Below are 25,874 nucleotides of genomic sequence, written 5' to 3'. Positions count from 1 at the left end.
ATTTTTCTTTCACTGAACACAGATATGACAAAAACTCATAGAAAAAACATCACCGTAAAGATGAATTCAGTGAATGATGAGAGTGACACACAACTGCTGTGTTTATTGCATGTGCACAATGATCTGTGTTTGTTCTTGATAAGATGAACATGAACTGAGACCTCAGTGTCATCTGTCCATCAACACAAGTAAAAAATAAATAAATAAATTGAATTAGGGAATTTCAAAAATTTAGATTTTCTGGTCTGTAAAATATGACAGTGTTTTAGTGCCATGTAAAAAAACAAACAAAAAAAAAATCAGATTTTGAGAATAAAGTTGTAGCCTCACAAGATTAAAGTCGTAATATTTTGACAATAAAGTCAAAATTATGAGAATAAAATCGTAGCCTTATGAGATTAAAATTGTATATTACGACTTTATTTGATGACAATCAAATTAGTTAACAATTTGAGAATAAAGTCAAAATTATGAGAATAAAGTCGTAGCATTATGAGATTAAAATTGTATATTACGACTTTATTTGATGACAATCAAATTAGTTAGTTGACAATATAGGGAATTTCAAAAATTGTGATTTTCTGGTCTGTAAAATATGACAGTGTTTTAGTGCCATGTAAAAAAAAAAATATTTTGAGAATATAGTCAAAATTACAAGAATAAAATCATAGCATTATGAGATTAAAGTCATAATATTTTGAGAATAAAATCGTAGCATTATGAGATAAAAGTTGTAATATTTTGAGAATAAAGTCAAAATTATGAGAATAAAGTCGTAATATTTTGATGACAATCAAATTAGTTAGTTAATAATTTGAGAATAAAGTCAAAATTATGAGAATAAAGTCGTAATAATTTGATGACAATCAAATTAGTTAGTTAATATTTTGACAAGAAAGTCAAAATTACAAGAAAAAAGTCGTAGCATTATGAGATTAAAATTGTATATTACGACTTTATTTGATGACAATCAAATTAGTTAGTTAACAATTAGTTGACAATATAGGTAATTTCAAAAATTGTGATTTTCTGGTCTGTAAAATATGACAGTGTTTTAGTGCCATGTAAAAAAAAAATAAATAAAAATAAAAATTTTGAGAATATAGTCAAAATTACAAGAATAAAATCGTAGCCTTACGAGATTAAAGTCGTAATATTTTGAGAATAAAGTCAAAATTATGAGAATAAAGTCATATATTTTGAGAATAAAGTATAAATTATGAGAATAAAAACGTAGCATTTTGAGATTAAAGTCGTAATATTTTGAGAATAAAGTAAAAATTACGAGAATAAAATCGTAGCATTATGAGATTAAAGTCGTAATATTTTGAGAATAGTCAAAATTATGTGATTATATTATCACATAATATTGTGATTTTTTTTCTTTTGAAATATTTCTACTTTATTCACACGATACATGACTTTATTCTCGTAATTTTGACTTTATTCTCAAAATATTACGACTTCATTCTCGTAATGCTACAACTTTATTTTTGAAACTTTGACTTTATTCTCGTAATTCTATGACTTTATTCTTTATTCTTATTTTTATTTATTTTGACATGGTACTAAAATTATGTCATAGTAAAACACATGGAAATGAAATGAAAAAAAAATACAAATTTAAAAACGGTAAATTAAATATTTTATAGTCATGTGTTTGTGTGTCTCAGGGCTCCTCCTGCAGAAACCACACTTCATTGCGGCGTCCGTAAGGTTTGATTAATGGATCGTAGGTGCAGCAGAGATATTGTTTGCGCTGGAAGGGGGCGGAGTCTCCCAGTGTACAGGTGAGGCGGGACGCTTCCGCGCGGAACTCACTCTCACCTGCAAAACCACTGAACTGCCTGCAGAGGGAGACAAACACACAAAACACAATTATATATCACAATGAGTGAGTTCACAACATACTAACATACTATTCTTACTATTTTTACCATTTTTATAGACTGCAGAAATAGTACAAATACTATTGCAAACATGACATAAAACCAGCAGACAGTTCATCAGTTACAAACTGACTATCAAAACACGCAACTATAGCAATAATGCAGTTCTGAACACAGACTGTGTGTGTTGCTAAAGTTAAACACCCACTTCTCCAGCTGCAAACCAGCATTGGCACTACGGGGCGCCACTAACCCACTTTGACCATATTTGTCATCTAATGTTTCATCACACTTTATTCAATGGACTTTTCAGATGGTTCCTTACGCAGCATAGGTGAATATTCACCGAATATCAAACCTAAAACATGCCCGCAGAAAAAGCGGTTTGGACATGAAAAACTCTTAAATAAAAGCCAAAAATGGTGAATAGATGATAATACCGCCGTACAGTACAGGTCAGTATAATCAAATCACAAAATAAGATGTGCCCCTGTGTCTAATATAGTCTACATACACTGATATACACTTTCTGATAATTTATTTTCTTAAAACTAGAAACGTCATGGTTACTGGTGTAACCTCCATTCCCTGATGGAGGGAACGAGACGTTGGTGTCGATGTAGTGACACTAGGGGTCACTCTTGGGTAGTTCAGCGTTGTGGCAGGAGGGACCAACGTCTCGTTCCCTCCATCAGGGAACGGAGGTTACACCAGTAACCATGACGTTCCCTATCTGTCACTCACTCGACGTTGGTGTTGATGTAGTGACACTAGGGGTCCCTATACAAAACGCCACAAGGCTGAACTGTGTTACGTGAACTGGCGGTGTGTGGTGGGCAGACTTGCTGTGTGCCTCATAGCCAGCACACCAGGTTGACACGTAACCTCCCCCAACACAGTTATGAGTGTCGAACGGTCCTTTTTGGGGACAAGTCGACTACCCAAAGATAGAGACAGGCTTAACCCAGTCGTGGCCTCTTTTCCCCTTCTCTTTTTCCACTCCCTAAAAAAGAAGGGGGATTATCCAACTGGGCCGCTAGTCGGGGGGTGTCCCTCCCAAGGGGAGGACACCGCGGAGACCACGCCTCGCCCCAAGAGAGGGGGGGATATTTAAGTGGAAGAATATGTCACATGGTCTTTCCAACCATGTGGAGAGCCTTCAAGGTAGATCCTGCCCAATGGGGGAGGAGTTACTACAACATGGAGACTGGGGCAGAGGGGCTCTGCCCAAGGAAGACGCTGTTTGCCAGCAGGGAAATGAATTAGCGGAAGATCTAGACCGCATGGGGTTAGCCTTACAGGGAACCACCACATGCGGAGCACCTACCCCAGAACTGGGCTCTTAATTAGCGCGTGTACTGGGCCGGCAGTGAGTCTCTCCGAAAACTCGACTGCCACAGGGCTCGGAGGAAGTCAACCAGGAACAAGTTTTGTGAATACTACTGGGAATTAACAGCGCATGTCTTCAGCTCAAAAGGAGGTGGAAGGCGCTATGTGCAAGCGATACACCTGGCCGGCTATCCCGGGCTTATCCGCTTAAGTTGCGTGCCACTACCTGGGACAAAACCGGTTCCACCCAGAGGTTGTAGAACCTTGCAAAGGTGTTGGGTGTTGCCCAGCCCGCTGCTCTGCAAATGTCTGTTAGAGAGGCACCTCTGGCCAGGGCCCAAGAAGCCGCTACACCACGGGTAGAATGGGCTCGTAGCCCTACCGGGGGCGGCATGTTTTGGGCGAGATATGCCATAGATATGGTGTCAACAAGCCAGTGGGCGATCCTCTGCTTGGAGACAGCGCTTCCTTTCCACTGTGCACCAAAGCAGACAAAGAGCTGCTCAGAGAGTCTAAAGCACTGCGTGTGATCCAAATAGATGCGCAAAGCGCGCACCGGACACAGCAACGCCAGGACTGGGTCTGCCTCCTCCTGGGGCAGCGCTTGCAGGTTCACCACCTGGTCCCTAAAAGGAGTGGTGGGAACCTTGGGCACATAGCCCGGTCGGGGTCTCAGGATCACGTGAGAATAGACCGGACCGAACTCCAGGCACGTTTTGCTGACAGAGAACGCTTGCAGGTCACCTACCCTCTTGATGGAAGTGAGCGCAGTCAGGAGGGCAGTCTCCAGGGAGAGTGCCTTAAGCTCGATTGACTGCAAAGGCTCAAAGGGGGCTCTCTGTAGGCCCTGAAGAACTACGGAGAGATCCCATGAGGGAACGAGGGGCGGTCTGGAGGGATTCAGCCTCCTGGCACCTCTTAGGAACCTGATGATCAGGTCGTGCTTCCCTAAGGACTTACCGTCAACTGCGTCGTGGTGTGCTGCTATGGCAGCAACGTACACCTTCAAGGTGGAAGGGGACAGCCTCCCTTCCAACCTCTCCTGCAGGAAGGAAAGCACTGATCCTACTGCACATCTCTGGGGGTCTTCGTGTCGAGAAGAACACCACTTAGCAAATAGATGCCACTTAAAGGCATACAGGCGCCTCGTAGAGGGGGCCCTAGCCTGAGTGATCATGTCTACCACCGCGGGTGGTAGGCCACTTAGGTCTTCTGCGTCCCGTCCAGGGACCAGACATGGAGATTCCAGAGGTCTGGGCCCGGGTGCCAGAGGGTGCCCCGTCCCTGAGAAAGAAGGTCCTTCCTCAGGGGAATTTGCCAGGTGGGAGCTGTCGCGAGGAGCGTGAGGTCCGAGAACCACGTCTGGGTGGGCCAGTAGGGTGCTACCAGGACGACCTGCTCCTCATCCTCCCTGACCAAGCAGGCTCACTGGGGGAAACACGTATTTGCAAATGCCAGGGGGCCAGCTGTGTGCCAGCACATCTATGCCGAGGGGAGCCTCGGTGAGGGCGTACCAGAGTGGGCAGTGGGAGGATTCTTGGGAGGCGAACAGGTCCGCCTGTGCCCAACCGAATCGACTCCAAATCAGCTGGACCACCTGAGGGTGGAGTCTCCACTCTCCCCTGAGGGAAACCTGCCATGCCAGTGCATCCGCTGTAGTGTTGAGGTTGCCGGGATATGAGTGGCTCGCAGCGACTTGAGGTGCTGCTGACTCCGGAGGAGGAGACGGCGGGCGAGTTTTGACATACAGCGGGAGCACAGACCGCCTTGGTGGTTGACATATGCTACCGCTGCCGTGCTGTCTTCTTGAACGGGAGTCTGTGTAAAGCCCGGTTCAGTACTTGCAGGTCCAAGATTGGCCGCAACCCACCGCCTTTTTTCGGTACGATGAAGTAGGGGCTGTAAAACCCTTTCTTCATCTCCGCTGGAGGGACAGGTTCTATCGCGCCCTTCCGTAGGAGGGTAGCGATCTCCGCTCGCAGGGTAACAGCATTTTCGCCCTTGACCAAGGTGAAGTGAATACCGCTGAACCTGGGCGGGCGCCTGGCGAACTGAATTGCGTAGCCGAGTTGGATGGTCTGGATCAACCTCCGCGATGGATTGGGAAGCACAAGCCATGCATCCAAATTCCTTGCAAGGGGGACCAAGGGGACAACGTCGTCGGACGTACCGGCAGATGGGGCCTCGCGGCGGGGTGGAGCGCGAGGTGCCACAGCACGTCGTGGCCATGCTGAGTCTAGGGACATCGAAGCACTTACCTGGCTCCTTGTGACCACCCCCGGAACAGCCTGGGACGGGGGAGGAAGAGGCCTGTCCTCGCGAGCCGTGGAGGCTGTCACATCGGGGGTGGATTTGTGCCACAGCTGGGCGCTCAGGGGCAGAAAGGGCACCGCTGGAGCGCCAATCCTGCAAGATAAAGCCCGTGGACGGTAGTCGTGGTGACGACCGTACACACCGGGTATGTGACCCAGGGAGGAAGGAAGCCGCTCTTTTGCTGAACTGTTGGGTACCGCAGCCACTTGGGCGTGCGGCGAAATCAAACAAAAAGACAACAAAAGATTTTCCACCCGGCCCTCCACTGGGGGATGGAGTGGTCTTTCTACCAGCTCCACGTGAGTGGGTTCCCTCGTCCCTGGGTTGCCCGTCTCAGGGGCGCTTCGAGGACCTCCGTGGGTTCTTCGGTGCCGGCTGTGAGATGGGTGGCGTTGGCTCCACGCTGGGGCCGGGCCGGAGGGGCGGGCTGCGGCGGAGCCGGTGCAGTCACCGCAGGGGGACGCCCTTGGCGACGAGCAGATGGGGTGTGGGGTCTTGAGCCACGCCGGGACAGGATGTGCCGGATTGCTTCTGTCTGCTGCTTTACTGTCGAGAACTGCTGGGCAAAGTCCTCAACGGTGTCGCCGAATAGGCCCGCCTGGGAAATGGGGGCAGCAAGGAACCGTGTCTTGTCGGCCTCGCCCATCTCGACCAGGTTGAGCCACAGGTGGTGCTCCTGGACCACTGGTGTGGCCATCGTCCGCCCGAGAGACCACGCCGTGACCTTCGTCGCCCGGAGGGCGAGGTCGGTCGCTGAGCACAGTTCCTGCATCAAATCTGGGGTGGAACTACCCTCGTGCAGTTCTTTCAGTGCCTTGGCTTGGTGGACCTGCAGGAGAGCCATGGCGTGCAGGGCAGAGGCAGCTTGTCCAGCAGCACTGTAGGCCTTAGCCGTCAGGGACGATGTGAGCCTACAGGGCTTGGACAGGAGCTTAGGGCGTCCACGCCAGGTGGCGGCGCTCTGCGGGCATAAGTGTACCGTGAGCACCTTATCCACTGGGGGAATCGCCGTATAGCCCCTGGCCGCCCCGCCATCGAGGGTAGTGAGAGCAGGGGAACTGCGGAGTCGGGGTCGGGCAGTAAAAGGTGCCTCCCACGACTTCATCAACTCCTCATGCACCTCTGGGAAGAATAGCACTGGAGCGGGGCGCGGCTGGTTTGAGCGGCGCCGCGAGCCCAGAAACCAATCATCAAGCTGCGAGGGTTCAGGGGAGAGCGGAGGGTTCTGACGCTAGAGGTGACCGTCCCCGAAGGGGGAAGCCCAGCTGAGGCTTCTGCATCCGACTGGACAAGCCCGCTCTCCGATGCTGCGCTCGAGAGCTCATCATCTTCGCGGGCCTCGAACAAGAAGCCAGACTCGCCGTGCGACGAGCCGGCGAATTCATCCGGAAGCCCGATTGGGGCAGATACCCGGCGGAGGCGATCCCATTGAGGTCCCCAAATCGCCCCCAGTGCTAGCCGTGCTGACCTCATACCCGTAGGTAGGAGGACCGAGGCGGGGAGCCGCTGGGGTGGCCTGCTACCTTACGAAAGCAAGCCGCGACCACAACGTTGCCATGGTCATGTTCTTGCAGTGAGAACATGAACCATTCATAAACGCTGCCTCCGTGTGGGTTGCGCCCAGACACGAAAGACAGCGATCATGACCATCTGAAGTTGAGAGAAAACGACCGCAACCAGGAATAACACACGAACGGAAAGGCATCTTTAGAAAGACGCGTCTTTAAAAAGGTGTTCCGTGTGTGCGCTCTTTTAGAGAAATATATACTCTTTTAGAGGAGAAAAAACGCTCTTTCAGAAGATATACTCTCTAGTTTTTCTGCCGAAGCGCCCAGGGGCGTTCTCTGCAGTGCACCAGTGCAGAGGAGGGAGAAGCCGCTGAAATGCGCTGTCAGATCCAGCAGAGGTGAATGAACAGTCGTGAGAATTCAGCTCAAAGAGCATGACCGTTCGACTCCGAAGAGAAAATCTGAATGAGTGGTTGCATACCAGCTCCTTTTATACCCGTATGTTCGGGGGAGTGGCGTGCAAATACCACTCGGCAATTTTCATTGGCCTTTTATGAAAGACCAGAGGTGTCTCGGGCTCCCAAGAGTGACCCCTAGTGTCACTACATCGACACCAACGTCGAGTGAGTGACAGATAGGGAACAAAGCATTTTAACTTGAGCTCTTCATCACTTCATCTTCACACCAGCAAGAAGTTGTGTAAGTAAATGTTATTCTTTTACATTTAGCCTATAATTTACGATGTATCAATAACTTAACTTATAAAGTAATGACTTTTATAACAAATTCTTGGAGATTCTAAAGGGGAGTCGCATGTAATTCGTTTTCAAGTAAAGGTGGGATAACATTAAAATTCTCTGTAATGGACACTAGCGGTCCCTAGCGGGGATTCTGGTTAGTCTGACTGCATGTAATTTATGTTCTAGAACAAAACATGAAAAGTCTCTTCAAATAATTAGCACCCAGAGGTGGAAAGTAACGGATTACAACTACTCTCGTTACAGTACTCAGGTACATTTTTCTACTTTAAGTATAAATAAATGATAGTAATTTTACTTTTACTTGAGTTGATTAAAAATGACGTATTCAACTTCACTACAGTTATTTTTCAACACAATTACAAAGTACAAAAAATACATGATATTTCTGAATATTTGGGAAGAAGAAAGTTATAAGTGCTAAATCTGTTTATAAACTAAAATGTGTTGTGCGCGGCACGATGGAAGCCCGCAGGGTTCATCATCATGAGCACAGCAGCTCTCATAAACTGCTGCCGGTGTCCTCTCTTCTCTCGCTTCTCCAACACTTTCTGCCCCGTCACTATACAAGAACTGTAATACTGTGATTTTCTGCATATAAAGAGCCATTCATTCAGGTATGAGGGAACCGTCTGAACACGTTTAACCACTGATCAAACTTCATTTGTCAATGTTTTAACTGTGTCAAACATGAACACAATGTAGTTTGACATATATGTGGGGATATCTTATTTACTTGCTACTATAAGTCTAAAACAAACTTTTTATATACCTTAAAAAGATACAATGCCAATAGTGTTGGAAATTAACAGGGACTCGGGGCAAAAATGCCACAGAAATTGACAAAAATATCCCCGAAATTCAAAATATGGAGGTAAAAAATGGCCACGCAACGAGTTCCCGTGTTTTATTAATAATATCTGATATAGTTACAATTACATACATTGCAATCTTCTTTTGACCACTGAACATGACTGTTTTCCCTCCGTCCGGTTCCTCACACCATCATACGCACAGACGGGTTCTCCGCTTCTATCAATCCGCATCAGTTCAGTATTGTACTCCAGCGTTAAATTCTGTAACCATTCGCCCCTCTTGTTCAAAATAAACTGTCCTAGTGGGTAAGGGCGTAGATTTGGCTTGAACATTGGGGGGGTTACAGTGTGAAAAATGTACATGTTTCCACTGATCATTGTATAAATATTGGGGGGGTTGTACTTGCTTGTTTTGATTGTTGGTGGGGGTTACCTCCCCCCCATCCCCCCTGGAATCTACACCCCTGCTAGAGGGTAATGAGCTCGCTCATGGTGCTGTACTGCATTACCCTGCCCTGTCTCACCCGCTAGAGGCCAAAAGTGTGTAAGGGATGGATGTTATATAAAGAAGGTATGAGAAATCACAAAACATAATGTAACCAAATGCTACAATTTACTGAATAATAATATCTCAATATGTTAAATAACCATAATGATAATTAAGACTTTATTATTACTACTGTAATACAATAATACATATACAGAACAACCATTATTAGTGTTTGAGTCAATCATATCCCTCACTAAACACTGTGTGAAGTGTTTATTTTTGTCTTATTTTATTCAGTTGTAGGAGTTGATAACAGTTTGCTCCATAATTTTTTTCAAAACAGTAATGCATGGAATAGCCTTCATCTCTGTAAATCAATAGACTTTAGGAGAAAATAGAATTTCAGGAGAAATGTGTTTCTATTTGCCTATTTTTAAAACTAAAATGTTACTTGGAAGTGTAAAACAACTTGTAAGATATCAATACCTCTGCAAATGGGGAAAAACCCCACTGTATTGTGATTTCCGCAATAGTAGCGCAACCATTTTCAATTGTTCTAATAATAAGAACATTTTCTTAAGTACCAAATTAGCACTTTAGAATGCTTTTGTAAGGAACAGGTGACACAGTATATGTTTGCCATCACGGGTAAAGAACAAATTATATGCAAAATTATTTCAAACCGTAATAATATTTAGCATTAATGATTTTGAGTATTTTTGATCAATTTAATGCATCCTTAGTGAATCATCAATTTCTTTCAAGAACAAAAATGTCTTTGTGTTCTAAAAATGGAAGCGTATATACTATATATAATTTTCATAAAGTAACTTGTAATGTAATTACTTGAGTAGTTTTTCGGCAAACTACTTATTTACTCTTACTTGAGTCATAACATTTCTCAGTACTTCTACTTGTACTCAAGTTAATAATTTCTTCAGTAGCAGTACTTTTACTTAAGTAATAAAAATCAGTAATCTTTCCACCACTGTTAGCACCACAGATCCAATTTCACTCATAATTTATACATTTCTATTCTAAAAAACCATTTTGAATTAGCATTCTAGGTTCGTCTACAAACTGACGTCATGACTGAACAGCTCTATTAGGGTAACAGTATTAAATAAGAAATAATTGTGTCCTGACCGTTGAATTATTGAGAATTAACGCACACCCGTGATGATAATGTGGCCACCTCCAGTGTTCATATCGATAATTCAGAATAAAAATTCCAGGATTTTCAAGGACTTTTTTGTTTTCAAGGACTAAGCAAGACATTTTTAAAAAAAATGAACAAATAAAGACAATTGCCCAGAATAAACTAATAACTCATAAACTTACAGTACTTACAGCAAAGAGATCATAAACACGAACAGTTTCCTCTTAATGTTTCTTTTACAATTATTTTAGTAATTTTGAGGAAGAAATATTTAGAAATAAGCAAAGACATACTTTTTGCATTTACTGTCCTCAGCAGCTTGTTACCAAAGGATTAAATGATTTTAGATTTCAACAGAGCAGATATAACAAATTAGAAGTTAATTTAATACACAGGTTTTTTTAATGTGGCACAGAGGTGCCATAAATGCAAATTCAATAATAGGCCCAAACTACAGTACTGTATATGTTTATAATGCATATAAAAATGCATTCAAGTTATCTAATGATAATTCACAATGAACCCTGCACCTCAGGTGTTTATTTATTATTTATTATTTATTTATTTTATCCCCTTTTCTCCCAATTTGGAATGCCCAATTCCCACTACTTAGTAGGTCCTCGTGGTGGTGCGGTTACTCACCTCAATCTGGGTGGTGGAGGACAAGTCTCAGTTGCCTCCGCTTCTGAGACCGTCAATCCGCGCATCTTATCACGTGACTCGTTGTGCATGACACCGCGGAGACTCACAGCATGTGGAGGCTCATGCTACTCTCCACGATCAACACACAACTTACCACACGCCCCATTGAGAGCAAGAACCACTAATCACGACCACGAGGAGGTTACCCCATGTGACTCTACCCTCCCTAGCAACCGGGCCAATTTGGTTGCTTAGGAGACCTGTCTGGAGTCACTCATCACGCCCTGGATTCGAACTCACGACTCCAGAGGTGATAGTCAGCGTCAATACTCACTGAGATACCCAGCCCCCGCCTCAGATGTTTATTAATTTTCAATAATTCAGTGATCCGGACTCAACGATTCTGCTTACACCACAGTAACCTCTTGACATTTCTCAGATAATTAAAATGTTCTTCTGTGTAAAAAATAGGGATGCACTGATTCGATACCTGGATCGCTATTGGCTCCGATACTGAAGTTTCAAGACAGATTGAGTATTAGTCCGACGAGCTCGATCCAAATCCAATACTGTGTGTAAGTCATGTTCGTTACTGTCAAGCTCCAAAAATTACATAAAAAACCATAAAAGCACTATTAAAGTAGTTCATATGACTCTGAGCCAGTGTTATTATAATTAACCAGAACTAAAATAAAAACTAAAACCATTTTTGTTAACTAAAATAAAAATAAAATCTGAAATTATTTAAATAAATAAAATTAAACTAAAATACTTTTTCTTAACTCCAGAACTAAAAATAAAAATAAAAATGATCTCGAGTTCATTTCAGTTTTAGTTTAGTTTTAGTTTTGGGCAAACTAGAACACTTTTGGAAATTGTACATTTCTTGGCTTTACTCACATTGACCCTGTGTTATAACATTTGCAACATTTACAATCCAAATTAAACACGATAATACAAATAGATAGAGGTAACAACAAGACTGCCCTGAGAAATGTAATGATGTTAGACTTTTTAAATTACACCACTAAATACTTGAAAAATACGAAAACTAAAAACTAACAGACAAACTGTGAAAACTAACGAAAACTAAAACTAAACTGGAATGACAGATTGATATAAAATAGAAATAAAAACTAAATTAAAAATCCAAACTATAATAACACTGCTCTGAGCCGCTTGAAGACATGCGATAACTTTGAGAATCACAAAAAGCTGCGTTTAATAAGTAATTATACAGTATGCATGCGCAGTGCGTTTTAGTGAATGGCGCTAATGTGTTGACACACATACATAACATGTGCAAGGTGGTGAGGCGATTGCAGCTATTTTCATATTTGAGCACTACTCACAAACAACATCTCAGATGTAGATGCTCAATAAACCCTTTTCACACATCCGTGTGCCGCAAACCGGAAATCGTCATAGTTGGATAAACTTGAATGGCAGTGAATGGGGGACCATGGCAAATTACATTTTTGCTCACCTGTTTATTCTAACAGCAAAAGAAAAAAATCAACGATTACACTTCAGCTTTGCAAAAGAAGATAATAAAATAGGATGCTGGATAACAACAGTAAGAAGAGAGAAACAGGTCAAATTTTCTGTCACTCCCTCAGCTGATGTGTTAGAAGACTCATCGAAGCTGTGGGAACTGATTTTTTATTTGACTTATTCCAGGGTAATATAATACAAAGTACAATGTTATAAAATTGGAAATATAAAAAAGTTTGCTACATTTACGTTGTTAAAGAAGACGGAAACGCATCATAACAGGTCTGTGAAAAGGGTCCATAGATCGGTTGACTTATAATATGCATTTAGAACTGGCACCGGAGGAGCATTTGACCAGAATTTGAATAAGAAGCGAATTAAACTACTGTGAAATCGCCCACATACAGACACATACAGGACTTCCTGGGGCCGGCTGCATCATTTTATTTTAGACTATTCTTACTAGTTAGTCGTCTAAAATGTTGGTCTTTTTCGGTCAGTTGCATAAAATCTTAGATCGTCTGAGCCAGTGGAGACTTGAGATGAGACTTTGACTTCTACGATGTTAACAAAATCTCTTGTGTTTTTTTTAATATTATTTAGGTTAAAATCACTAAATGTGTTCATTAGAATAAATTTTGAAGCAATATATTCCTCTAATAAGCAAATATTTTCAGCGAATGAAAACTGTATTGAGTGTCCACTGTCGGCCATTTTTTTAAGCTGTTCAGTGTCTTACATTTCCCACAATGCAATGCGAATTAGCCTGTCTTTCTATACACAACTGTGAGCTTGTTTTATGCAACAGGCTTTCTATGATGTCTTTAGCTATTCAGACTATTTGTTAGACAAAGTCTTAATGGCAGTTTATGCAAACGACCAGTCTTCCGATTGTCAAAATAAAAGCTAGAAGGTTCTCAAGTTAAAGGTGCACGACTGAAATATATTACTGTTGTATTTAAACATTTTAAAAGTCAATAATAATAATAATAAGTTGAATGGCGGGGGCTGGGTATCTCAGCGAGTATTGATGCTGACTATCTCCCCTGGAGTAGTGACTTCGAATCCAGGGCGTGCTGAGTGACTCCAGCCAGGTCTCCTAAGCAACCAAATTGGCCCGGTTGCTAGGGAGGGTAGAGTCACATGGGGTAACCTCCTCGTGGTCGCTATAATGTGGTTCTCGCTCTCTGTGAACCACATGTGCTATGTCTCTGCGGTAATGCACTCAACAAGCCACGTGATAAGATGCGCGGATTGACGGTCTCAGACGCGGAGGCAGCTGAGATTCATCCTCCACCACCTGGATTGAGTCAATACGCCACCACGAGGACTTAGAGCGCATTGGGAATTGGGCATTCCAAATTGGGGAGAAAAAGGGGAGAAAAAATAAATAAAATAGTAATAAGTTGAATGGGTTCCAAAAAATACAGTAACTGTGTGACTGAAAAGTGGACAGATATCTCAACTAAATTGAGAAACAAAACAAAAAAAGTCCAGATACAAGTTAAAAAACTGTCTTCTTTTGTACTGAAGACTTAAACTGGAATTACTGTTGATTTTGCTGCTACATTATCCAGTAGACTAGTTAACAATAAAGTTTTTCTTAATACACATACAGTATATTTATTTTAAAATAATGTGTAGTTAGAGGTTTGTGTTTCTTTACATATAAAAGTGTACCCCCAATTAGTTCCACAGTGAGGTAAAGATATTCTAAACTGATTATGCAAAAAAACAACAACACTGGTATCAGATCGGGATCGGCCAATATTGAGATTTCATATATCAGAATCGGATTGGAAGAGAAAAAGTGGTATCGCTGCATCCCTAGTAAAAATACTGTCTTATGTCACCATTACAGCTTCTTGCTGAGAAACAGACCAAGCTGTCATTTCTAAACAGCAGCTCAGGCGCTTTCTAAGCAGTTGTTTTTGTAAAAAGACTACACTAAATGAACACTAAATACAACCAATAAAACTAGCATAAAACACCTAGTCAAAAACATATTTGAAGAAAAGTCATACAGGGACTCAGTGAATCAGGTTTTTTTTACCTGTTCATCAAACTTCCCAAAGCTACATGATCACATGAGAATAGACATGTTGTTACCGAATGTTCCAGTACCCTAAAATCGACCCCATTCTGTCAAATTATATCTCCCATCAGACATCTTTGCATCAATTTAAATGTGTTTACCTTGAGTGTTGTGTTAGTTTGATGCTTTTTTGTTTCCATGAGGAAATCAGGAAGAAATCGAGTTCGCAAAATCAATGACAAGCATGATTCAGTGATGCCATGCGAGGAGCAGATGTGTGAGCGACGAGCTCTGCGCACTTTGCTAGTTTTTTAATTATTTTCATGTTATAATCCGGTGAGATTCGATACACCCAGTTACATATTTGTTCTTTGAGGTAAACATGGCAAAGAATTAAAAATCCTCGGGCTCTGGAGATATAAAAAGACATTTACGTGCTCAAGATGAAACCTCTGACGGGCCTGCAGACCGGGGACTTGATTTGGATGGCGCGACTGGGGATATTCAGTGTCAACTGTCCAACATGTTTGTGATGCTGACGAAGGTTGTTGCTGACTTGGAGGATCTCGCTGTAATATGTTGATCAATAACAGCGATGGAAACAAAATTCTCTGTGTTGATTACAAGAGTGACAGATGTTGAGAAATGGATTGATTATCTGGAGAATCTCGAAAATAGGAGCCTAAGAAATAACGTACGGATTGTTGGAATTCCTGAGCATGAAGAAGGCAGAGATATGGTGAAATTCCTAGATGAGTTCTTCCCGAGTCTGCTCGACATTACAGGCCATAAACTGGAAATTGAGCGAGCTCACAGAGTCCCGGCTCACAGTGCTGGTTCCACATAGCGGCTGGAGTTTGTTTTGTGGAATAACACTGCTTCGGGACAGTTGTGGATGAATCTGATCGTTCCTTGTGCTTATGCCTCCTGTTGGCTGGAGTTTGTTTTGTGGAGTATTTTTGCGGGACATTGGAATGATTACGTCATCTGCTGCACTCATAAACAGCCGGCTCACTGAACACTTGTTTGTCTGTCTGAGGAAACTGAACGATTTTATATCGGTTGGAATTTGTTTTGTGGAGGATCACAGCTTCGAGACAGTTCTGTGAATGAATCTACACGTTCTTTGTGTTTATTCTGCCTGTTGGCTGGGGTTTGTTTTAAAAAGTATTTTCTGTTATGTAATTTTGCCTTACAAAATTTGTGCAGAAGCACTGGACTTGAGCAATCCGATGGCAAAGTTGTCGTGGGGGCTCTCGTAGGCGTACACGGACCTTTTGAGTTTAGAGGCATTGACGCCGGTTGGCGCTGTCGTGCGTGGGGTTAATGTGCATGTTTTTCTTTTTTCTCTTTGTTTGGTTCAGGGTTTGATTGTTGCACTAATGTTGGAATGTGGTCTGTATAATCGTATTTTTTACACACAATTTATTTTTTCTATTCTATCAAAATGTCAAATGTTAATATGAGTGTACTATCTTTCTTCAAGTGGAATGTGAATGGGTTGGGGCACCCCATAAAAAGAAGGAAGGTTATTTCTTTTTTTAAGCGTAAGAAATGTAATATACTGTTTCTTCAAGAAACACATCTTTCCCTGCAGGAAGCTGAAAAATTTGGGAAGATATGGGGTGGACATGTTTCTTTAGTGCTGGCTCAAGTAAGAGCAGGGGAGTCATTACATTGATAAGTAAACATCTACAATTCAAATGTCTCAAACAGATTAAAGATAAATTAGGGAGAATCATTATAGTTTTAGCAGAAATTCAAGGGCAAAGGTTGATTTTGGCTAATATTTACGCACCTAACGTTGATGATCAGGGCTTTTTTATTGATCTTGATGGGATGTTGCAAGCCGCTGGCACCCCTCATGATATAATACTGGGAGGAGACTTTAATCTTTTGATGGACTCAGTCCTTGATCACAGCGAAGCAAAAGTGTGCAAGCCCCCTAGAGAAACATTGACGCTTCACAGGATGTGTAAAAATCTTGGTCTTACAGATATTTGGTGACTTTTGAACCCATCTGGTAGGGACTATACATTTTTTTCATCAATCCATAAGATTTATTCTAGAATAGATTTTTTTTTAGATATCTAAGTCCCTCATTTCGTCTGTAGTGGATTGCTCAATTGGAAACATCTTAGTCTCAGATCACGCCCTGGTGAGTTTAGAAGTGTTGCCACAAACGGAGAAAAATAAATCATAAAGTTGGTGCTTCAGTGTATCCCTTTTGCAAAATCCTGATTTCCAACAAATGTTAAAGACTGAAATCAATGTTTATATGGAGACCAACTGGTCCTCAGTATCCTCTGTGGGCGTGGCTTGGGAGGCACTTAAGGCGGTTCTTAGGGGTCGGATCATACAGTATGCCTTATTCATCAAAAAATCCAAAGTACGTGAACTCGTGGAGTTGGCAGAGGCAGCGCTGAAGCGACGAATGTCGTCTGATGGCCTCAGAGAATTGACCCGATTGAATTACAGATATAATACTATTTTGTCACGGAAAGTGGAGTTTTGGTTATTCAGGGCAAGACAGTCATACTTTGAGTCAGGGGACAAAGCAGGGAAGCTTTTGGCTAGATATTTAAAGCAGAGAGTGTCTTTTTCTACCATTTCCTCAGTGAAATCTGCTGGTGGTGAAATTTTTACCTCAGCCATTGATATTAATAATGCCTTTAAAAGGGCTTGGGTAGCTCAGTGGTAAAATATGCTGGCTACCACCCCTGGAGTTCGCTAGTTCGAATCCCAGGGCATGCTGTGTGACTCCAGCCATGTCTCCTAAGCTACCAAATTGGTCCAGTTGCTAGGGAGGGTAGAGTCACATGGGGTAAACTCCTCGTGGTCACTATAATGTGGTTCTTTCTCGGTGGGGTGCGTGGTGAGTTGAGCGTGATTGCCACGGTGGATGGCGTGAAGCCTCCACATGTGCTATGTCTCCGTGGCAACGCACTCAACAAGCCACGTGATAAGATGCGCGTCTTATATGGGAGGCAACTGGGATTCATCCTCCACCACCCGGACTGAGGTGAATCACTATGCAATCACGAGGACTTAAATTGGGCATTCCAAATTGGGAGAAAAAGGGGAAAAATAAAATAAAAAAAATAAAAAAATATAATGCCTTTAAAGAGTTCTATCTTGATCTTTATAGTTCCACATCTTTGTCTACTGATGAAGATATTCAAAATTTTGTGGAACCATTAGAACTCCCTAAATTGACGACTGAGCAAAAAAATTATCTGGATTCTGAGATAACCTTGGAGGAGCTTGATGAGGTAATTAAGCCTTTACCTACAGGCAAGGCTCCGGGGCCAGATGGTTTTGCCGCTGAATTTTTTAGATCTTATGCTACAGAATTGGCTCCACTTTTGTTAGAAGTTTATACAGAATCATTAAAGAATGGAAAGCTTCCCCCAATCATGACACAAGCCTGGATCAGTCTGATTCATAAAAAGGACAAAGATCCAAGCGAGTGTAAAAGTTACCGTCCAATTTGCCTGATCCAGCTAGATGTAAAAATTTTGTCAAACATTTTGGCTGACCGATTAAGTAAAGTTATGACTTATACATATAGATCAGGTGGGGTTTATACGGGCCGTAGCTCTTCTGATGACTTTAGGTGTTTCATCAATATCATGTGGTCAGTGGCAAATGATCACTCTCCGATTGCCATCTCACTTTATGACGAAAAGGCGTTTGATATGGTAGAGTGGAAGATTTTGGAAATGTACGGATTCGGGAGTACATTTATTGGTTGGGTTAAGTTACTTTATAGACACCCATTAGCAGCCACGACAAGAAAGGAGGATGATTTTCCAGGGGTGATGGCGGGAGACGTGGCACATAAGCTTCTGCTTTATGCAGATGATATTTTATTATTTGTCTCTGACCCTACTAGATCTATGCCTTGCCTCCACAGAATTATTAATTCCTTTTCCAAGTTCTCAGGATACAAAGTCAATTGGTCTAAATCCGAAGCTTTGGCTCTGACAGCGTACTGTCCAGTAATGACTTTCCAGCCGGGCGCCTTCCAGTGGCCCAAACAATTAAGTATTTGGGGATTTTATTCCCAGCAAATTTGTCTAATTTTGTTAGTGTTAATTTCGACCCTTTAATAAAAAGGTTTTCGAGCGATGTGCACAGATGGGCTTCATTACATTTATCGATGATTGGGAAGGTTAATGTTATTAAAATGAATTGTATTCCAAAATGTATCTACCTGCTACAATCTCTCCCTGTAGATGTCTCCCTCTCTTATTTCAGGCAATTTGATAGCATAGTGAAGTCCTTCATTTGGAATGGTAAGCGTCCCAGATTACATTTCAATAAGTTACAAAGGCTGATTGACAAAGGTGGGCTAGGCCTACCCAAGATTTTGTTTTATAACTATGCGTTCAGTCTCAGACATTTGGCTCATTGGTCGCTTCCACCTGAGAGAGCCCCTCCCTGGTTTTGTATTGAACAGGAAGTTCTTGCCCCTATTTCGCCATTGCAAAGAAAACTAATTGGAGAAGTTAAGTTACCCCGTTATTTCGCATTTACACTCGGTATGGACAAAAGTGTCCAGAATGTTTAAATCTGACATTTATTTAAATGTTGCCTCGAGCTAATTGGAAAAATCATTACATTGCAGAACCCAAGATTGAGTATTGGTATTGGTAAGTCCCCTTTCTGCTGGTCAGATTGGATTGTGAGGGGGGTTAATACACTCTGTGACCTATATGAGAGTAGAGTGTTGAGATCCTTTGAAAATTTGGTTCAACATTTTGGGATCCCCAGATCTCAGTTTTATAGGTATTTACAACTGTGCCACCTACTCTGTACTATTTTTGGGAGTAGCACCCCCCCCCCCCCCACCACCACCCCAAAGCAGCAGATACTCTGGGAGTGGTGATTACTGCTTTTGGAAAAGGTCATGAGGCATCAGTGTATTACTCCCTGTTAATTCAGAGTCTGGGGGATGGAGCTTCAACTTCTCTCAAGAGATTATGGGTGAAAGATTTCAACTGGGTACTGGAGGAGGGAGTGTGGGCTAGGATTCTTAAAAACTTCAAGTCTGCATCTAGAGATGCAAGGGTGCATCTTATGCAATTCAAAATTTTGCACAGATTTTATTGGACCACCGCTAGATTGTATAGGCTTGGTCTTAAAGACACACCCACCTGCTGGTGATGCCAATCGGAGGATGGAGACATGGCCCATGTTTTTTTGTGGTGTGTTGAGATCCAGAAATTCTGGTTGAAGGTTCAGAGTTTTGTGTGTGATGTAGTAGGCACTCGGGTTTAATTTTGTCCCAGACTTTGTGTTCTGGGCGATGGGGCGGTCATCGATCTGGGGGACAGTCATATAGACAATTGTGTTCTGACCTTTGTGATGATCAGCAGGCAGGTTATTTTGAGGGGTTGGAGGTCAGCTGGTGTGCCCCCATATCCGGAGTGGTACACGGAGATGGGGAGGGTGGCGGCTTATGAGGAGGTGTCCTTGGGAAGACAGGGTGACTTAGATTTGTTTGTCCAGAAATGGGGCAAGTATTTGGAGTTTTTGGAGGGCTCTCGGGTGGGGCGTGGAGAGAGTAGTGTAGTATTGTTTTATGTGAGAATGATTATATATATATATATATATATATTTTTTTTTTGTGTGTGTCTGTTTATATATATATATATATATATATATATATATATATATATATATATATATATATATATATATATATATGTTTTGCTTTTCTTTATATTGTAAGATTTCATAAAAAATGTTAATTACAAAATGACAAGCATAATTCAGAGGTTCCATTTTTCCTCGTATTAGATTTGTAGACTCCTCTGACACTTAGGTTTATGTTTAGGGTTTGAGGGTAGAGATCATAAAATATGCATTTCACTGTATTACATTATTTACAACTAAAAACAACTCGCTTTTGGAGCCCCTCTGTGGACAATTCACCTAAAAACTGGAGGTCACATGTGCCCATTCGCCCAAGAACACTTCATGCTTCAGTGGTCAGAATTTCAGTAAACACAGACCGATTTCAGATTAAGAAATTTCGACCTACTCTTGCTGAATTCACTGTGAGATCAGTGTGACATATATGAGATATTATAGAATGTGTTTGATTAAAGAACAGTCTCATTCTAGAACAGATGTGTGTGCAACACTGTGACATTACAAACAGTGATGTAGCGCTCCGTACACCATTACTTGTTTAGAAAAGTAGCTCAGCCTGAAGTTAGAAACGTCCCAACATTTATGTGTTAATGTCAATAAAACTGTGTGTGTGTGTGTGTGTTTATGTACAGTGCATATACTGTGATTCCGGGACGTTCTTCGATCTTAATAGTGCTGTCGGAGGGAGTGGGGGCACTGATCTGGAAACCCATCGGGATTCGAAGTGCTGCAACCAGACGGCGGTTTAACGTCCCGTCATCACGCGGAAACACAGTAAAGATGACGGGGATCGGTGTGTTCATCACCTCACCTGGAACACATGATCACATGACAGATACACAGTGAGTAAAGAAACATTTGAGATGATACTGAAAACATCCGTATTACATACATTTCACAATGATGGTACATTCTAAGATACCTTGTTTTAGACAACATTTGAGGAAATTCTTCACGTACTCTTCATGGATACTACAATCCCAGAATGCACAAGTGAAATGGTGGATGAGCGATATATTATTTATCAATTAAATGCTTTTTTATTGATTATTATTATTACTATTATTAAATATTCAGTACTTGGAAATAGTTATGATATTATTATAGGCAGTGACTTCATTAACAGTCACTCACATACGGTACGTGAACAAACGAGTCGACTAAACCCAGATTTATCCTATAGAAGAAGCCAAACTTTTTTCTCCTGGATGAACTAAAGCACCCAAGTGAACAAAGCCGGCATTTATACTACATGCAGCGTCATTTCTAAATGAGTTAGTTGATGGTGAAGTCGCAGTGTTTAACCGTTAGTTTTAACCAATCATCAATGCTCTTTAAACAATTTCAGAGATGGGCATAAACAGGAGAAATATCAACTAACGAACATTACGAAAGAACAAAAAACTGCATTTCGTCAACATTTTATGTTCAGTGAGTATTAATTAGCCTTAACCTTTCATTCTGACATTAGCATGTAGCTAAACTAACAAGTCTATAATGTTAAAAATGCAGTGTTCTATGCAGTCATTCAAAAATGTATCACAAGTTATGCATTTGGATATATATTTAGACAATACCAATCTATTATTTGTCAAAGTACGCACTTGTTTTAGTTTTGAAGTGTCAGTTTTTGCAATAATGTCACATTATGCTTACAGTCAAACCTGATCATGGTGTTACAAAAAGAATACATAACATAATAATTTTGTTACCAATCATTTATTCAAACATGAAAATGTAAAAACTCAAAGGAAATTAATAATAGTGTCAAGAAAATAAAGAGTAATAAACAGAAATGAACAGCAAGGGACTGTGGAAATTCAATTAGTGTATAAAACAAAAGACTCAGACTTTGCTCTTTTTTCTGTGTGTGTAAGTGTGTGTGTGTTCTGCATTGTGGCTGATTTATAGATTTTATTTGACAAAATAAAAAAAAAACTGCTCTCTGTTACAGCATCACCAGTTCATGTGTGTGTGTGTTTGTGTGTGATTTTGTGTGTGTGTGTGTGTTTGTGTAAGTGTGTGTTTGTGTGTGTGTGGTTTGCACCTTGTATGATTTATAGTATCGCTCCTTCATTTCTGTGTGTATTTGTTCTGCATTGTGGCTGATCTATATATTGTATTTGACAAATAAAATGTATTTATTTTTTTTTAGTCCTCATTCATTTTTAATGGTTGGTCAATTTTGACCGCGAAACAGCTAAAGTGTGAAAAAACAGTGTTTTTTTTATTTTATTTTTTTTAACAACCACTTAGACTCATCCAATTTTTTTGTGAGTGTTCAGATGGCAAATGGAGGAAAATTCACCAAGTCTTGTACTTCTCAGATGAAGGAAACCATTTTGTTACATCGGGAAATGTAATTTCGGTAAAAATGACCGAACAGTATAGGAAGGTTAAAAGTAGCCATTTATTCAGACTAAATAACACTAGTTGCAGTAGTTTCCGATGAAAATTAATGCTAACAGATTGAGAAATTCAGCAGCATCATTGCTTTAGTTCTGCAGCTCACTGGCTTCTGACACACTGATTGGCTGAGTGCATGAATGCAGTGCTCTGATTGGCTCACCTTGTTCATTACTGCCACTCATGTACATGAGAAGCTTCCGCATCAGTTCACCTGATACCTGATTGAAGCTCCGCCCCTCCAGACTGACCGACACATGCTTAGCGGCGTCATAGCGACGCACCTCATAACTGACACCATCCTGAGAGAGAGATGTTGTGTGATCAGTATGAGTCAGTTCATCAGGACACATTGTGTTCCAGCAGAATAAACGCCTTCAGCCACATAAACACACACATGAAGAATACACAACAGTAAACACACTCCATCCCATAATCAGCAGTCCTGTTCTGTAATAAACAGCACACTAGACTAATAATCAGTGTGTGTGAGGTGTAATAACAGTCTGTGTGTCAGAGTTTGACTGTAATTAATGCGGCTATGCTAATATTAGCTCATGTGTTAAATTATTCAAATTTGACGTGTGTAACCCTGTATCTCTCTCACACACACTTAAATTAGTTCATGCTGTGTGTCTGTTGTGTTTGACCTGTGTGTATGTGTGTTGAGTGTCAGGTTTAATTGTGTGTGTGTTTTAATGGCTCAGATCTCATGACCATATGTGATTTCAGCTGAGATTTATCTTCAAATATACATGTGCTCATTTATGAAGCTTTACATGCAAACAGATGAATTTCATGAAGAATATCACAATGTAATCAAAACAATAATTTTACATTATTTTCATCACAATAAATCACATTTTCCTCTCAAATTCTTACTGTAATGCAAAAATCTTAAGCTGTAATGAAAACTGTCCTGTTCAGACACAATTATTTGAATAAAATCAGCTTAAACACACCCATGATGTACATTTACAATTGTATTTAAACATGTATTTTTACCATATAAATAATATTTCATTTTTACTTAATTGTCATGAAATTGATCACAATGCAAAAAGAATCTTTAAAATTAAACGCAAAACAAAACATGCAATTTTTCTCTAACTTCATGATCACTGTTGTGAAGAGTACAAACACTGCAGTTCAATAATAAATAATACAGCTGAGACTCAATAACCGTTTTGTGTGAGTGTGTGTGTGTGTGTGTGTGTGTGTGTGTGTGTTTGTGTTTGTGTGTCTTACCTTGGTCTCAGTGCTCAGTAATTTATACTCAGTTTCTTCAGTGGCTCCAAACAACCAGTTTTTAATCATTCCAAACATGATGAATGAAAGAATGCAGCCGCTGCTCCGTCAGGTGTGTGTGTGTGTGTGTGTGTGTGTGTGTGTGAGTGTGTCTCCTCCTCCTGCATGAGTGTCTACCGTGATTCCTTTTCATTCTCTTATTATAATAAACACTCAAACGCTGATGTGACACACACACACACACACACACACACACACACACACACACACACAACTATAAATAGAGGCGTATGTTGAGTTTAAACCCTGCAGATAAAACATGTCACATCCACTCACAATAAATACACAGAGACCATTTTTCCCCTCAAATTCTTTTAAAGGAATAGTTCAAATATATGATTTTTTTGGCATCATTTGGCATTCAGATTCAGCTGGAGGAGCCCATCATCTTCTCGCAGGCAAACACTTATGATGAATATTAAAGGAATCAGTACAAATTCAGCTCAATCGACTGCATTTGTTGTGGCACAATGCTGATTACCACAGTTAATTATACTGCAATGGAAGGGTTTATTTAAAAAAAATAAAAAATCTGGGTTACAGTGAGGCACGTACAATGGAAGTGAATGGGGCCAATCCGTAAACTTTAAAAAACGTTAAAATACTTCATGAATTTCTTTACTGATAAAATTGAAATAATCATGCAATCATCTGCAATAGCACCTCTGAAGACAGTGTCTCATATTATTCCCCATGAGCAACAGCAATCCTTTGCTGTCATAGAACTGGAAGAGCTAAACAAACTGATCAAAACATAAAAATCAACAACATGATGTTAGATCCAATACCAACTAAGCTCTTAAAAGAGGTATTCCCTGTAATCTCACAACCTCTTCTTAATATTATTAACTCCTCACTTAACCTCAGGATATCCTGAGGTTACCAGAGCCCACCAGATCCAGCTCTGGTCCTGCCTGATATCTGACTCCCACTGCTATATAGTGATTTATCAAACTACTGGCTGAGGTGTTTGTGTATCGGGCTCTGCAAATGGTAGCAACTTGAATACAGTAGGGGTTAAAGGTGGTGATTGGTCAGTTTAAACGTATCATATCTGTTTGTGGTCACAAGGTCAAGGGAAGGATAAAACAAGATTGTTTGCCTTTTCCTCTCACTCTTCTCTTGGGTGACTCAGTTAAAGGCCATCAGGCCTAGACTCTACCCTCTCTCACTCTTTCTATCATCCATTCTCTTTCACTCAGGTAGTACACATACTGGTTTCATCCACATTTCTAATTTGTAACTATTTTATCTAAATTGAAGCCATCTACTGTAACATTGTAAAGCTAAACTGTTATTAAACATTTCCTTTTAATCCATGTCTAGTTTCTCTCACTGTGTAAACTATGAGACAGTTCTCATTAAATGTTTTGAGAGCCTCGTCAAGGACCACATCCTGAGCATTATACCAGCAACCCTGGACTCACAGTTTGCGTACAGGACAAACAGATCCACAGCGGATGCAATCACATTTACCTTACACATAATACTAGCCCACCTGGAAATAAGGACAGTTATGCCAGACTACATTTTATTGACTACAGCTCCGCATTACATACCATCATCTCCACAAAACTCATAACCAAACTGCGCAACCTAGTGTTACCTCCTGCATTGTGTAACTAGATACTGAACTTCCTCACTGGTAGACCCCAACATGTTCATCTCGGAAAACACACCTCTAGCACCCTCATCATGAACACAGGCACACCTCAAGGCTGTGTACTCAGCCCCATGCTGTACACCCTCTTCACACATGACTGTGTTTCTGCCCAACCCAACAATGTCATCATAAAGTTTGCTGATGACACCGCAGTCATTGGTCTTATCACAGGCAATGATGAGATGCTCTACAGGAGAGAGGTGTCAAAATTGGTCACATGGTGTGAGGCTAACAATCTCACACTGAACATCAACAAGACCATGGAGATGGTTGTGGACATGAGGAGGGGTGAGCGATTCCATCGACCACTAATGATTGGAGGCTCTGAGTGGAAAGCTACAAGTTCCTCGACGTCCACATCTGCGAGGACTTAAAGTGGACAAAAACACAATGCAGTTGGTTAA

General features: G+C 41.3%; 2 protein-coding genes across 2 annotated transcripts in view; one reads left to right on the top strand and one right to left on the bottom strand.

Moving 5' to 3' along the window:
• Nucleotides 1-1,380: 1,380 nt before the first annotated feature.
• Nucleotides 1,381-23,881, bottom strand: LOC127451209 (heme-binding protein 1-like). The gene is made up of 4 exons (XM_051715712.1): nt 23,748-23,881; nt 22,663-22,801; nt 20,724-20,904; nt 1,381-1,847 (listed from the first exon to the last, which is right to left on the bottom strand). The coding sequence occupies exons 1-4, from the start codon at nt 23,823-23,825 to the stop codon at nt 1,670-1,672; spliced, it is 576 nt and encodes a 191-aa protein (XP_051571672.1). The 5' UTR covers nt 23,826-23,881; the 3' UTR covers nt 1,381-1,669.
• Nucleotides 1,712-25,874, top strand: part of LOC127451204 (glutamate receptor ionotropic, NMDA 2B-like) — a 116,023-nt gene continuing 91,860 nt past the window's right edge. Inside the window, 2 exon segments of the mRNA XM_051715704.1 lie at nt 1,712-1,790; nt 20,726-20,935. The gene's annotated coding sequence lies outside the window, so the exon portion shown is untranslated.

This window comes from Myxocyprinus asiaticus, chromosome 14, assembly GCF_019703515.2.
Source record: "Myxocyprinus asiaticus isolate MX2 ecotype Aquarium Trade chromosome 14, UBuf_Myxa_2, whole genome shotgun sequence".
Taxonomy (NCBI): Eukaryota; Metazoa; Chordata; class Actinopteri; order Cypriniformes; family Catostomidae; genus Myxocyprinus; species Myxocyprinus asiaticus.
The sequence above is the reverse complement of the archived record's forward strand: the minus strand, read 5'-3'. Positions and strand labels throughout refer to the sequence as shown.